Source organism: Anastrepha obliqua, chromosome 5 (genome assembly GCF_027943255.1).
Source record: "Anastrepha obliqua isolate idAnaObli1 chromosome 5, idAnaObli1_1.0, whole genome shotgun sequence".
In the NCBI taxonomy this organism is placed as follows: Eukaryota; Metazoa; Arthropoda; class Insecta; order Diptera; family Tephritidae; genus Anastrepha; species Anastrepha obliqua.
Window position 1 is genome coordinate 8,096,753 of NC_072896.1, and position 16,885 is coordinate 8,113,637.

Here is a 16,885-nt window from a genome sequence, read left to right on the forward strand (position 1 = left end):
ATACCGAAATAGCGGGCTATTGAAAATAACACCCTTTAGTAAGCGAAAGATTTGCTTGATAGCCCCAAAATAACATGGCAGTTAAAGGTTGTTAATATTGATCCTTCCATAGTCGAAATCCATTTATCCGTAGGTATGTACACTTTCATTTCTGGGAATTTCAATGGGCTTGATTTAGCGCTATTTTCAAGGTTATTCAAATAAAGGGTAAAAAAAAAACATAAAATTATTATGCAGAAACTCACTATTTTCGTATCTTAGAATAAAATAAAATTTTACCAAAATAGCGCAATATGTAAATTGAGTACAAATCAAAATTCAGACTTCAAATGTCAAATTTGCTAGCAGGCTTTTAGGCAGCTCCCACCAATTGCTGATTGAATTATTAAAAATTCCAATAAATCACTAGAAAAATCATATCAATTTCTATAACGTCCGACTGCAACTGCGTATTATTTAAAATGCGATGGCTATCACCATAACGCATACATCACATAGAAAATTTGCATATACACACACAGACGCACACACACTCAAACATTATCTGATTGGCGCTTGCATATAAGATCGCCATAGCAACGTTGTCCGCACGAGCAACTCTACAGAAACTCTACAAACTGCCTGCAGCGCCAATGCCACACACACACACCTCCAATGATTATTCAACCAACTATGTATCGTATGTATGTATGTGTGTATGAATGATTGCACTCAGTCATTCAAGCACTGTCCTGCACATAGCTACGGCTGCTGAAATGCTCTCTTAGATTTGTTTGTTTGTGTAAATATCCACATCTATCAAACTTAAATGTGTGTGTGCGTGCGTGTATGCTCATCATACGCCCTGTTGTGCTGCAATTGTGTGTAAATGATATGAGCGCTTGTTGCTGCATTTCTTTCATATTTGCATGCGCAATGCCATTAGTGTCAGTACGTCAGGCGTATCAGCATAAAATTTGTATGCGTACAAAATACTCTCACACACACATATTCGTGCAGGCAAAAGTATGCATAATAACAATATATACATATATATAAGTATTTATGTCTCTTTTCTTGTGTATCTTTTCTCTAGGCAGGCATGACCAGCCGACAGTTGCATCATTTTTGCTGCACAGCTACAAATTTTCTGCTGTCATTGCGCTTCTTTTCATTCACTCCTCTACACCAACACTCACACATACAAGCGTTTGCACGTGCTTTATCCTTTCATTTCTTTGTTAACCACTAACTAACTGCTACATTTTTTATTTATTTTTATTTTTTACTTTTATTGGTTGCTGTGGCAATTCTCCTTGAAATTATTAGTACTGCACCATACACACACGCAAATATATAATATTTATTTTTAAAATTTCCACTGACCAATTTGCTTTATATGCTTAGCATTCATAACTAACGAGTTTTAAGACACTTAATTTCAGCGAGAATAATTTCAGTTAAAATAATGGGAGCTGCATAGTAGTATGCGATATTGGCGTGGCGTATTCGTATGAATAAAAACTGTATTGCTTCCGAGTAAATTAAGTGCGTAAAATATTGCAATTTAAAAATAGGTAATGAAATAACGGCCACAGTAGGTCGATTGAGTTGGAAAAGCACAGCTTCCAAACCCCGGGTAAGAAATACCAATTGATAGATATATACATTCTGTGGAAAAAGTACCAGGAATTGTTCAATAAAACGCAAAATAATTGTTTAATCATCAAAATTTATTTTCTCGCCTTCGAAATCGGCTCCATTCGAAGCAATACACAGAGACTAAAGAGGCCCATGAAAGGACGACGCTACGCTACGATTGGCGAGATAAAGACGGCATCGAAGGAGGAGCTGAACAAGATAAAAAAATGATTTTTTGAAGTGCTTCGAAGATTGGAAAAAACGTTGGCACAAGTGCATAATATCTCATGGGGACTACTTTGAAGGGGAAAAATATATATTAATGAATAAATAAATAATTTTTGAAAAAAACACAAAATTCGCGATACTTTTTGAACACACCTCGTATGCCAACGATTAGTCCAGACAACAAAGCACCTTTTAAACGCGTTTGAAGAGATCTTCTTCAGCTCCTTCTGCGAATTCTCCTTAATGGCAGCTATCGACTTAAAACGGCGTCCGCGGAGTGGGAATTTAAGTTTTGGGAAAAGGAAAAAGTCACAGGGGGCTAAATCCGGTGAATACAGTGGTTGTTCGATGATATTTGTCGAGTTTTTGGTCAAAAAAGGGTTCACAGTATGAGCCTTGTGAGACGGTGCGTTATCATGGTGCAAGATCCATGAGTTTTCTTGCCACAAATTGGGCCGTTTCCTACGCACTTCTCTCTCAAACGTCGCATAACTTCTATATAATATTCTTTATTTACCGTAGAACCGTTTGGAATGACTTCCGAGTGCACAACACTCTGATAATCAAAGAAAATGAGTAGTATGACTCTCCCTTTTGACCGACCTTGACGTGTATTTTGGGTTTCGGCTCATAGGGATAGCGCCATTAAGCCGTCTGTTGACTCATATACCCACGTCTCATCATCTTGGCTCCGAAATCATTTGCTCAAGCATACTTGAGCCACTTTCTTGCGATGAATTTTTTGAAAGAAATTCAACTCTCTCGGAACGAGCCGAGCAGCCACGCGTCTCATGCAGAATTGATGGTGTAAAATGTTGCGAATTGATTCGTGAGACACGCGAAGGTCAAGAGCTACCTCCCTCAAACTTAAATTATGGTTTTCCAGAACTATTTCCTTGACCTTGTGGACGTTTTTATCCGTTGAAGACGTTGATGGGCGACCAGATCGGCACAAATCTTCCACGATTTCTCGGCCCTCTGCAAAAGCCTTATACCACTCGTAGACCCATGTTTTTGATAAAACACACTCGCCATCGGCTTTCTGCAATATTCTCAATGATTGGGCGCACGAAATCCCGTTCAAAACACAAACTTTAAGACCAATTCTTTGTTCAATATTTTTATCCATAGTAAAAAACGCAGAGCACACCTGCGGTTGACTGATATAATTAAATACCAAAAACAAGTTTATAGACAGATTACGCTGAAACTCTCCGATACCATAGAGGACAGTTATATCAACATTCCAGCAAAAAAAATGTAGACAGTTCCCGATATTTTTTGGACAGAATGTAGGTACCCATATATATACGTAACTATTTAAATGACTAGTGAGTCGCATGCTATTTTCCTAGCACTGAAGTTGCGAAAGTGAGCAAAATATTTACCGGAAGGGGAAGGAAGCTGTTTAATTCTTTATAATGAGATATCCTAAATATTGAGCAGACAATTGCAGTGTCAAAAAATTTTCAATTTCGAAGGGATTTGATTCTAGAAATGTTGGCTTATATAATTAGTTTTGGCTAAAGCGATGAGAATAGTGAAAAAGAGCCACTTTTTGAAATAAAATTTCAGTTTTCAGTTTCACGAACTTGCTGAAAGTACTTTTGCTTTTTCGTGAGACGTCCACTTTGTGATCACAACTGAACTTGCATCTAGATTGCTTTAATGAAACTGCTATGTGAATTTTTACAACCACAGGATTTTCGGAATCTTGTTTTATAATCCCGACATCGCGGGATTATTCCTGTGGCATTGCAGCAGTGGCGCCAGCAAGAGGAAGCGTGCAACCGCGATAAAAGCGCAAAAACACCAAATTTAGCAAAGACCTCAACCCTGTGCAATCTTTGCGACAGAAAAATGTGAAACATAGATGGCGCCCCAAGCAGTAAGAAGGCGTTGTTTCTAAGCAACGACAGGCGGGCATTTCCACCACTTAGAACAGGGAGCGGCAGGCTAATCACCTACGCTGTCAGAAATCAAAATAGATTAACGAAACCAAAGCGACTGAGTCTTGTCGAGGCCGTATGCTCACGAGAAAAGTGAACAAGGAAAAAAGAAACGAATTTAAGTTCAAAAGTTTGATAAAAAAATGTATAATAATAAAATTTTGATTAAAAATTTGAGACTTTGATATAAAAACTAAAAAAAAAAAAACAGAATAATTTATAAAAAAAGTACGAAAAAAAGTCCAAACTGGTAAACAATTTTATCATCCCCGACATCGCGGGATTATTCCTGTGGCATTGCAGCAGTGGCGCCAGCAAGAGGAAGCGTGCAACAGCGATAAAAGCGCAAAAACACCAAATTTAGCAAAGACCTCAACCCTGTGCAATCTTTGCGACAGAAAAATGTGAAACATAGATGGCGCCCCAAGCAGTAAGAAGGCGTTGTTTCTAAGCAACGACAGGCGGGCATTTCCACCACTTAGAACAGGGAGCGGCAGGCTAATCACCTACGCTGTCAGAAATCAAAATAGATTAACGAAACCAAAGCGACTGAGTCTTGTCGAGGCCGTATGCTCACGAGAAAAGTGAACAAGGAAAAAAAGAAACGAATTTAAGTTCAAAAGTTTGATAAAAAAATGTATAATAATAAAATTTTGATTAAAAATTTGAGACTTTGATATAAAAACTAAAAAAAAAAAAACAGAATAATTTATAAAAAAAGTACGAAAAAAAGTCCAAACTGGTAAACAATTTTATCAAAATTTTAAACTTTTTAATCAGAACTGAAAAAAAATTGTCTACGTATTTTTATAGCCCATTAAATTCTGCCAAATAAAGTGCAGGTTTGAAGTTGGTAGAAAATCTTTTTAATTTTTTATAAGTTTTATGAATTAATTAATTAAATAACGAATGCACATTTTTTCAATGAATATTACGATAAAAAATCAAGTCAGTCAATATAACTTTTTACAGAATAAATAAATAAATAAAAGAAAACAGAGCCAAAAGCATTCAAACATATCCATATTTGCTTAAAAATTAAAGTCAATGTTGGTTTTTCTTGCTATGAAAGTAAATGTTTTTGCCTCCATGAATGAATTTTTATTTTGAGTAATAAAATTTAATTTTTGCTTCATTTAGCCGATAAATTCAAAGCTGAATTTTCCAAAAGCACAAAAAGCATAAAAACTGTAAGCAAAACAACAGGAAAGCGCAATTATTCATTATTATTTTCACCTTGGATATGTCCGTTCTTTCAAGTAGCTTTAGAGGAGTTAGAAGTTAAAAATAACGTCGTATCAAAAATCTTACAAAAGTTAATTTAGTTTTTTTTCTATTATAAATAAATTCATATTTAATAACCGATAACAAACATTCTTGGTTTAGAAATAAAATTTAATTGGAAAAGTGGAAAATTTCACTCACCTTATGCTATTGCTCCGATTCAGCCGTGGACTCTGCACATATGGCGACTCACTGCCACCCGCTGCACCCACGGCTGACACAACACCACCACCGCCACCCTGCTGTACAGCACCAGCTGCTGCAGCTGCCGCTGCGGCTGCTACGGCTGCGGCAGCATTACGATGTTGCAGCATTTTGTGGCCATGACGCGTCATTGCCGGCGAACCAATTTGCATATTCTCCAGCGAATCGCCCTCAGATAGGCGACTGCCTGCGGTATTGCTATGCTTCAGCCACATGGCGTATGTGCTGTACTCGGGCTTTACCTCGGCGTAGGTTTGCGTGTCCGAGAGTGAACCATCGATCATTTTGCCAGGGCGATTGGAGATTCTGCAAGGCGAAATGAAATATTGCGTACATGAATTTTAATGTACAAAATGTAGCTTTGGGTAATGCATTAAATTATCACCATAAATTAGCGAAATAAATGTAATAAATGCAGACAATTAGCAGCGTTTAATGGGAATTAGTTAATCAAATACAGGGTGTTTTAAAATTGAGGCAGTTTGATGCCTCAAAAGTATTTTCGGCACGAAAGGTATGCAATTCTTTTTAAATTTTAACACTTTTGGGATTTTAACAAATTTTTTTTGTGAAAATTTACATTAATTAAAAATTTTTTGCTCAATATTTCATGCTGCCTATCATTGACGTTTGAAAATTCGCGCCTAATTTCTAACATCAGTTAATTTTCAGACACCCTATACTTACGCTGACACTAGAGTTAGACATTAAGCATAATTAGCATATCTGTTGCAGTTGCACATTAGCGGTTAGCGTGGCTGCAACACTTTTTGGTATTAATTAATTTTATTTTTACTTTTGTTTCTTTATTGTTTTATATGAAATTTTGTTTGTATTAAAATATTTTGCTGTATTACAATAAAAAATTCTGCTAAACATTTTATGTTCATCATTTGGGTGCTCGATAGCTGTGTTGTTGTTCTGCGTTATGTTGGGAAACGAAAATTAATTACATTAGTGCGGCATTTATTTCGAGCAACCAAAACCACAAAATATGTTGGGCTGATGTGCGCCGCACTGCAGTAATTAAAATTATCAACAAACAAACTCACAAACTACATTACGGGAATAATATTTGGCTAATTAATAGAAAAGTTTGTTGCTGAGTTCTAGGTAGAGGAAATTGTATTGGTACCGCAGGATATTCGTTAAAACCAAAAATAAAATGATTTGGCTAGAAATTACAGAATCGAAGAAAATGTAGTAGGTCTGAAGGATGTGGGCGAATAAAATACCAAAATAGCTTTGAGAGTAGGAGTTGCAAAATTTAGCTAAAATGGGCTTTACAGGTAGCTAAATTTTGGTTTTAGCTTAAGGGAAGAATTTTCAAAAAATCGTTTTTTTTGTTCTCGATATTGCGAAAGTACAGTATTTTGAGAACATACTGTGAAATTTTCTGGCAAAAATTCCGAATATTATATCCTCTATAGCCCATTAACTAGGTAGAGGGCGGTCCGCGCGCTCCCGTACCTCAAACCTTAAACTCCTTTTTCTTGAAACTACTGTTCCCGGCACGGTCTGCATGATACTTTATATAGTTTTTAATATTTTTTGATGCGGTTTTTTTTAAATATTCGAAAGTGTTTTCTCTCAAGATTTGATTTTTGATATTTTTATTAAAAAAAATTTTGAACACAATTAAAGTGTGACATTTATGACGTAAAACGCATATTTTTTTTTTAAATGCCGTAATTTGCAAAATTTTACGAAATTCAAAAATCCGGCTCGACAGCCTATAACTACAACTTTATTTTACAAGAATTTTTTTACTTTTTACAGACCCATCAACTTTTCAAGGTGAAATGATGCAGATCGTGGAGCAATTTTTTTTCATTGTACTTTGGGTCACGTAATTTTTTATATACTAATTTTTGTAAAGAAAGATTAAAATACATTTTTTTATAACGTTTAAGTATTAATAAATTTTATAAATTGCATACATTTTTTTCTACTTATTTCTATTGTTATCCCTCGTTTTTACGTTTTTCTTTTAGCGCGTTTTTGGCGCTGCTGGACGTATGTAACCCCTTAATTATCGTTTTTTATGCGATGAGATAAGGGAAAGGTATTTATTCATATTTTTTTGTTTATTTATGCTTTAATAGCTTATCTATACTTCAGAGTATTGTGTTTACCTAACCAACCTTCTCTTATAGCAAAAAATTTGCTTCCTTTCTTTAACCAACTTATTTGCAAATAAGCAATTTGATGCTATTTTGGGCATTGTTGGATTTTTTTCTGAAAACTTAAAAAAAATCTTTTCTGATAATTTTATGTACGAAAAAATGGCATTGTAATGCACATAAAACACATTTTCAATCTTCCCAGAAATCAGTTTCGGGATTTTATATACCCTGGGATCCTAATATTCGGAGATAATAGTAATGTCCTCCCCATTACGTACTATAGGGTTTTTCAATAAGGGCGGGTAGATGTTGAAATGGAATAAATGGTGTTTGCTGTGTGGCACGTAGCGCCGTCCTGCTGGAACCACATGTCGTCTAGGTCCATATGGTTCAATATGGGCCATAAGAAATTGGAAATTTTCGTCTACCGAAAAATGGGCGCAATGCGCGCAACGTTTGCGTTAATGAACACTCATTTTGATAATAAAGTTTTATCATTTGAACGTGCTGTTCAATCGTGTAACTTGCCATGATGATTTGGCATAAACAACTGAATAATAAACAAAAGATTTGACAGATGTCACTAAAACAAAATGGCTGCCACAAGGCTCCAAAATCGACCCGCGCCAATTGAAAAACCCTATATATTGATTACTACAGGGTGCGGCACTCGACGTGTAACCAACCAACAGCTGTCGGTTAATTACAATAGTTAAATGATAGTCCAGAGTATTAACGCGAAAAAGATGTAATTGCATTATTTGGCTGAAAAATTACAGCCCACGATTTTTCTTGAGCTCGAGCATCTTACAGTAAATAAAGTTTTTGTTTATCGCACCATTACTCGTCACAATGATTTGGTAGCATCGCGAAATGTCATAGAGGTGGTCATCAAAGGACTGCAACGTCCATTAAAATGGTTCAAAAAGTGAAGGAACGACTTGAGCGAAAAACGATCTGATCTGATCTACTGAAATATGATCTCAAAGTCAAGCCTTACAAGATCCAAAGGGCATGGGGCATATGATCTCACACCAAAGCAGCAACGAGTCAGGCTTGAGAGAGTGAAAGAGTTGCTTTGCTTAGTTGAAAGCAGTAAATTTCTAAACATTGTGTCTTCTGATGAGAAAATTTTTCAAGTTGAGCAATTCGTAAGCACCCAGAACGATAGGATTTATTTGACTGACCGTTCATACGAGAATTTGACAGGTAATGGTTTGGGCCGTTGTAACCGCAGATGGGGGCTGTCCAATCGTTCTCATCGAGCCTGACGTTAAGGTAAATGCGAAATATTGTAGGGAAAGTATTCTGGAACGTGGCTTTGAAGCCATGAGAAGACCATGAATGTTTCAACGGGACTCAGGGAACTGTCTCACAAAGCTCGAGTGAATCAAGAATGGCTAAAAAACCACTTTCTGAACTGCATAACGTCCACACAATGGCTTTCAAATTCACCAGACGCGAAGCCGACGGATTACTATATTTGAGCCATTTTGGAGAGCAACGCCCGAACTAAAAGATTCACTTCGAGACGCTGAAAAAAGCCATTGTCCGCGAAACGCATTCGGGTAGCTTGCGATTCGTCGTGGCAAAAGTGGTCATATTGAGCAAAAGATTTTTAATTTCGTATTATTTTCACACATTTTTTAATTTGAATTTGAAAAATGAATTGAATAAAAGTACTTTTCCAAACTAAATTGATGACCTTTTTAATTGGTTACACTTCGAGTTCCGGAGCCTGTACTTACCTATGCTGAAAGAGATGCAAGTCCGTGCCCGGTTTGGGTAAACTATGCGACCCAGTGGCTAGGCGTTCCCGTATCGACTGACTTAGCTGTGTGGCGCCAGGTCCAGTTAAAGAAAAGCTGCGGTGCTGGGTGTTGGGAGGAGTTTCTGAAAAATTATGGAAAGATTTAAAAACATATATAAAATGATGTAAATGTTAATTAAGTAAAAGTAAATGAAAATAAATTTTTTTGTTCAAAATTGCGCTAAAAAATTGGAAGAAATATTTAATTAAAATTTTTAAAATTTGGAATAAAAAAAATTATTTTTAGATTTTTGAGCTTAAATCGTTATTTGATCTAAAATTGATGTAAAAAAGATTTAATTAAAAAAAAAAATTATTTTAATGTCTTCAGATTTCCGGTTTCATTAACATCTTAAAAAATTGGCCTATATCAAAACTATAATCCCTATTTAAAGTCTGACTTGAAATTTAATAATTTTATGTTCCTGGCGAAAATATTTTCTAAAATTATAAAGAATGCGTAATTTAAACAGGCTAGAATAGCGTTTTGTTATTTTACTGACCTCAAAAATATAATATTTTAATTTTAAATTAACTTCAGATTAAAAAAAAACAATTTTAAGGAATTCCCTTCAATAATCGTCAGTTTAATTTTTTCTTACTCTTAATCTTTATTAAACATTAAATTTTTTTCTCTCTCAACTCACTTGACATATCGTTGGGCAGCGTTTGCGTTCCCCCCGACACTTTCCGTCCGCCGCCAGGTGCAGTGGCAGTGCGCGGCACCGCCGAAACGTGCGCTGTGCGTCCCACACCGCCACACATGCCACCCGGTGAATGACCGCCATTTGTCTGACCACCACCACCACCACCACCCATCATTGCTGCGCCCATCATAGCGATATTCTGTTGCTCCGCCGTAGCCGTGGCGCTGCCATTGGCACGTTTCACATAGCCAAAACTGGGTGGTACACCTTTGGTGCGACCCGATGGTGAACCTTGCTTGGAAGAGCCGCCACTACCGCCACCCATGCTACGCCTTGAAGGCGATGACTTTTCCGATTTTTCGCCTTTGTTGTGTCCATTTAGTGGCTCCGGCATTTTTGTCCAGTTGTCACGCCCATTTCGTGAATTGGAGCGATGTACACCCACGACGCCAGCGGAATGGTGCGCGTGTTGCGAATGCTGATGTGTGTGATGTTGTGGGCTTGCATTGGCGCTGGTGTTGCCAGAGCCGCCGCCGACGCCGCCACCAACACCACCGCTAGTGCTATCCATTTTCGGGTTTGAGCCACCGCTAGAGCTGGCCTGTGAGGCAGCCGATGAAGGCGGTGCGGTGCCGATGCTATCGAGACTGCCACGGCTGTTACGAATGCTGCAAGAGAAAGAAAGAAAGAGAGGGAGGATAATGAAAAAATTGAACTAATTTAATTAAGAAAAAATAATTTTTTTTTCTAATTTAACTTATAAGTAGACTTTTGATAATATATAGTAAATGAGATTGAGATTCATTTCTTTTCAATAATTTAATTTGTTGTCATAACATTAAATAATTTAAATACATATTGTTGGGCCACCAAGCTTTTTTGGTAGCTATTATTTTCCGAATTAATTAAACACTTTTATTTTTACAAAACCTTATAATTTATTTTTCGCACTTAGAAATTTACACGTTCGTGTGTTTGTTAATCCCTTTACAATTGTTCAAGTTCACCGGCCTCAGCTGATGTCGAGCTTCAAGTCTCGAAATATTTGCTTAGCCCAGCTTATATATAATGTATGTACATAAGAATGCGTTGATACGAACGTTAGGAAAATGACAAATATAGGATAATGTGTATTAATATAATTCAAGGACAAGTACAAGGATTAGGGTGACCAGGTGTTACGAGTTAAAAATATTACAATCCTATAAGTTAGACTACAATACTAAATTATTAAATAAAAACTATACAATTAAACCTATACTTAAATTATGTCATGTAAATTAGGTGCTGCTCCCAACATCCTCCCCTCCGTTGAAAGTTCAGGGCTTTCAACTGATTCCTTAGTCGGAAGGAGGCACAATTTAGTAACAGCTCGACGTGTAAGGCCAGTGGATGTACGTAGAACAGCTACTCGTGCAACACCGTCCTCACCAGTAATAACTTCAAAGACGCACGCAAGAGGCCACTTAAGAGGCGCTTTAATGCATACAATATCGTTGACTTGCACATTGGGGTGAGGGGTGCGCCATTTTGCTCTTTGTTAAAAAAGAGTGAGGTATTCTTCGCTCCACCGTTTCCAAAATAGTTGTTAGAAGTATGTGACACGCTGCCAGTGACCGAGTGGATTGTAATTCAAATGCGTGATGTTAGGCTCAGGAGCAGCTGTAAGCGGGCCGCCAATAAGAAAATGACCTGGAGTTAAAACAACAAGGTCTTCTGCATTTTCTGAAAGAGGTACAAGAGGTTAATTATAGCAGAGATTTGACATACCAATGTACGCAGTTCATCGAAACCAAGAATTGCAGAGCTAAGAGTGCGGTACAGGTGCTGTTTAGCCATTTTTACTGCGGCTTCCCACAAGCCGCCGAAATGTGGTGAACGAGGTGGTATGAATCGCCAATCGAAACCATTGTTGAGGTAGTGAACGTGAACCTTGCTGCGGTGCTCTTGGCTTAGGAGTAGGCGTTTTAGGTCTCTCAACTCGTTCTTAGCGCCTACGAAATTGGTTGCGTTGTCTGACCAAATACAGCTTCACATGGCGCGTGTTGTCGTAAATAGCTTGAGAGCTTCCAAAAAAGCACCTGTTGGAAGGTCCCTCACTAGCTCCCTCCATACGGCCTTGGTTGCGAAACAGATGAAGACGCTGATATAACATTTCTGGGGTGACTTATTACGGGTTTCGGGTTTGAAGTAAAATGGACCGCAGTAGTCCACTCCTGTGACGATGAAGGCTCGTGAGACCTGAATGCGCTCCTTAGGCAAATCAGCCATGATGTGCTCAAAAGGTTTTCGAGCTATTGTTGATAGTGCAGACCGTTTAGAATTTCTGGTGCCTCTAAGGTGTCGTGCGTCATCGAATTTAAGGAAGGTTTCCCTTTCTGCATCAGAAATGTGATGAAGGTCCCGCCACAAAATGCACTGGAAAATGTTGTCGGGAAAGCGAGTAAGAATATCAAAAAGTTTGGGTTGTATGGTCGGCCTCGCCATTAGAATCTCGTTTAATGAGAGGCCCGAAGTTGTGACAGCAGAACCATCAAAAACGACCCTGAGCTTTGTTGTGGAGCTATCTTCCTTGCGCTCAAGGCTCTCAAATCGTCGCTTTGCTTGTGTGTATGATTCGCCTAATGATTCTGTGCCGAGTTTCCAAGGTAAGCGAACCGAGTACTCGCCTGAAGGTAAACGCGAAACATTTTGCTGAAAATGCGCCTCGCAGTCGAGCTCCTCCCTTGTTGTTTTAGTGATTGGCTCAAAAACGTGATCTACTTCCCAGAAGCGACGTACCAAATCGTCTAGTCGGGTATCAGAGTCGATTTCTCTCGAAGACCTTTGATTGGCCACAAATGACGAAAGCTTAGAAGTCTGTTGACCACCACCTGATATCACCCAACCGAGAAGAGTTTTTTGAAGAACCGGAAATCCGGGCGCCAACTGTATCTGCCCAACGCAGAGAAGTTCGAAAAATAGTCCTGCTCCGATAAGCAAGTCAATACGCTGAGGTATGTTGAAATTGGGATCAGCTAGTTGGATGTTCGAAGGGACGTTCCAGTCCGCGATGCTCACTGAAAAACCAGGCTGATTGTCAGTGATTGTTTGAACAACGACGGAAGTGATGTGCGTTGAGAAATCTGAAGTCCGCGACTTCAGTACGACATTGACCGAATAGCCTTCAGTTGACAGGTTGGCATCCCCGATGCCCGAAACTGCCGCCGAATATTTGGTCCTACGAAGTTGTAATTGATTAGTAAAACGATTTGTAATAAAGTGAAGCTGGGAACCCGAATCCAAAAGCGCCCGACATGGCACGAAGGTACCAGCACGATTTTTGACAAAAATAACTGCAGTGGCTAGAAGCACAGCATCAGATGGAGATCTCGAAGTGAGGGCATGGCCAGGGACAGATGATGTTGCAGCTATGGTGTTTGATTGCAACGTGGGTGGTTGCGTGACTGAGCCTGATATAGAAGTTGAAGCAGAAGATGTGCGGTCAAAATGCAAAAGCGTATGGTGTTTCAGTTGACAAGCTCTACAGGATCCAGATTTGCAATCTCTCATTTGATGACCACCCTTTAGACAATTAAGGCAAAGTGAGAGCTTCTTGGCTTCTTTTTGGCGAAGGTTTGGAGAAAGAGTGGAAAATTGCTGACAGTGGTAAATTCTATGATCAGGGCACCGACAAAACGCGCAACCACCTACTGAGGCATTCGAAACGACAAATGATTTTCTTTTATTTGTACTTACAGTTTTACCGTTTCTGTCAACTTGATCCGTTTGGGTTTGTATGGCATGCTCCACATTTTCGAGGGTACGACACCGCTTTTCCAAAAATGCAGCTAACTGATCCCACGACGGCAGTTCGTTGCTAGATAAATTTTCTTCCCACTTGGATTGAGTAGCCTTGTCCAACTTCTGGATTAGTAGTTCAACTATGATGCAGTCAGCGATTTGTTCTTGTGATCCAAGCGACTGCAACGCGCGTATGTGTGATGTAACCTTGTCCGTCAACTCCCGCAACTTGCTTGCGGATGCATCTGCCCTGTCCAGCCCAAAGATCTGTCTGATGTGTGCCTGAAATATAATTCGCTTGTTATCAAAACGTTTTTTGAGTAAATCTAATGCATTTTTATAATTAGTTTCATTTATCTCCAAAGATTGGATAGTATCCAAAGCAGCACCACTCAAGCAGGAACGCAGGTATTGCAGCTTATCGCTTTGCGTTAGGTCGCCATCGTTGTCAATGACGGAGGTGAACATCGAGAAAAAGTTGCTCCACTCGGTGTACGCGCCACTAAATTTAGGTAGCATTAACAAAGGCAGGCGAGAACGATTTGCATTCACGATGATCGACTGCGAGTCACCAGTGTTCGCTCTAAATGTCGAGCAGTGCTGACCTGTGCTACGTCTCCCAATCTCTCGTTGCAGGTTCGCCTTAAGTTTCACTAATGTAGCATCGAATTTGCAGGGCAGGTCACTGGCAATAGACTCAAAGTCCATTTCCTCCAAACTGGTGTGAGCGGCGGTGAATGTTGCTTTCAAATCTCCCACTGATTCCATGATTGCTGCCAACCCGTACTCATCCATGCCTTGTAGCATTTCGGTGTTCATCTCTGCTGCAATATGCTCAAGTCGATTAAAGACTGACACTGTTTTCAGTTTTAAAAACGACACCCGATCTGAAGACGGTTGCCCACTCGATGGTACAGTATGTGGTGAATCGCTTCTAATGAAGGTACCATTACCTGGACTGAACGACATGTTGAACGTTGGACTTTTTAAAATTAACTGCCCGGTTATATTGATAGCGCACGTATTTATAGGCACGGTTCTATGTACACGGAAACCGTTGAAAAAGTTAGTAAATAGAAATATAGGTTGCGGTTTTAACTGTTTTGTTTTACAAGTCCCGCACAAAGTTAACAAACGGTTTTATTTATTGGGTAGGTATTAGAAACGACTACGCGACAATAATTAACTACCGTAACACGATGTTTTCAAGGGGTTAACAAAATTATTATATGGAATAATAATTTCTTTTTCACACAATTAGAACACACGAATATCACGTCGGGGTCACCAAAAATGTTGGGCCACCAAGCTTTTTTGGTAGCTATTATTTTCCGAATTAATTAAACACTTTTATTTTTACAAAACCTTATAATTTATTTTTCGCACTTAGAAATTTACACGTTCGTGTGTTTGTTAATCCCTTTACAATTGTTCAAGTTCACCGGCCTCAGCTGATGTCGAGCTTCAAGTCTCGAAATATTTGCTTAGCCCAGCTTATATATAATGTATGTACATAAGAATGCGTTGATACGAACGTTAGGAAAATGACAAATATAGGATAATGTGTATTAATATAATTCAAGGACAAGTACAAGGATTAGGGTGACCAGGTGTTACGAGTTAAAAATATTACAATCTTATAAGTTAGACTACAATACTAAATTATTAAATAAAAACTATACAATTAAACCTATACTTAAATTATGTCATGTAAATTAGGTGCTGCTCCCAACACATATTAATCTAATTTAGTACGATCTATATCTATATACAATATGTAATTTTTTACTGAGCACTCAATTTAAAAAACTCAAACTCCTTATCAGCACATTTCCAATTCCCATCGCTCGACTGCTTGCCATTCTTCTATTTACTCAAACAGCACAAAGTTGCTTGACTTTTTAAACATGTAAATATTTGCATTTATATGAGTTTCATGTATGTATGTGTGTATATGTACTGCATATGTATGCACTCTGAGGTCAAAAGCTGCAGCCAGTGTTGCCGGCACTCCACTGCCTAGCATTGCATTCGCGGAATGTTGTAAGCAAACAACAGCTGCAACAGCGGCAAACAAAGGAAGTCAAACACCCCAGCCGATCGTCTGTTTGTCCGTTCGTTGCTCAGTAAGCGCGCCGTTCCCACTGCTTACATAGCACCCTTGCATTGGCTATTGTTGCTGTAAAACATATTTTGTTTTTGTAAAATTTTCATTTGGCGAATATGCCTAGTGGCACAGTTTTAAGTGTTTCGTTTTGTTGTTGTTTCAGCGCTATTTGTTGCAGTCATGACTACAAAACAGCCTACAATGAGTTGGATATTGATTTAATTTTTTCGCGAGCTGCAGAAAAAGGGAATGAAAAATATGTTTATATGTAGAGAAAATAAAGAAAAAAATGAATATTTTCTTGTTTTATTTTATTTTTTATTTGCTTGTCCACCCGAACACTGGTTCACTAGCGTTTGAAATTTATTTGGGCTATAAATAAAAGGCGCATGAGTATTTTCTTGAATGGAAAATATGATTGCAGTCACTCTCTTCAATTTAGGGAAACAGAAAATTGGTTAGTATTTCACGATAATGCTTGCCTTTGACTATGACAGAGGCTTCTTACTCATTTTCGGATGCATCGGCTGCTCCACGACGACTTGTGGATTTTTAGATATATAAATGTGGCAATTCTATTTGTAAAAATGAGCAGATCTGATAGTGATATGGAAAGCGTTCTTATGTCCTGGGTCAAGTTAACCAACCTGCTTCAGCCTATAACAGAAATTAATATTCAAATATACAGTCTGTGTTAGAAGAAAAGAACCGATATTTTTCTTGTAACTTCATGATATATTTGGTTCTGCTTTTTGCTATATAAAAGTCCCACTCAAGGGCTATGACGCCTGAGTTAGTGTCGTTCGAAACTTTCCCGTAAACGCAAACAAACAAAAATGAGTGAGAAGTACGCGAAGCGTTTTGAGGCGGTATTTTTATGCCCGCATTCGAAAGAGTCGAAATTATCTTACGCCGCGGCTGCAAAAGTTTGTTGTGCCGTAGAATCAGCGGTATACAGTGTACTAAGATGTTGATGACTTTTCCGAGAGCGACTTGAAGCGAGTGACGACAAAAAAGCAGTAAAGCAAAAAGCAGTAAGTTAAAAAAGCATAAAGTGATCGTCCAACTTTTTAAGCGGGACCCTTCTTTGTGACTACGCCAAGCTTAATCAGCTCATGCTAAAAAGG

The 16,885-nt window shown here is 38.4% G+C and overlaps 1 protein-coding gene across 1 annotated transcript in view; it reads right to left on the reverse strand.

The window, feature by feature from the left end:
• LOC129247348 (protein sickie-like) overlaps positions 1-16,885 on the reverse strand; it is a 160,900-nt gene that overhangs the window by 18,192 nt on the left and 125,823 nt on the right. Inside the window, exons 5-7 of the mRNA XM_054886455.1 lie at positions 9,869-10,536; positions 9,160-9,304; positions 5,223-5,591 (exon numbers count right to left, since the gene is read on the reverse strand). Coding sequence (XP_054742430.1) covers positions 5,223-5,591; positions 9,160-9,304; positions 9,869-10,536 — 1,182 coding nt within the window. The remainder of the gene's footprint in view (positions 1-5,222; positions 5,592-9,159; positions 9,305-9,868; positions 10,537-16,885) is intronic.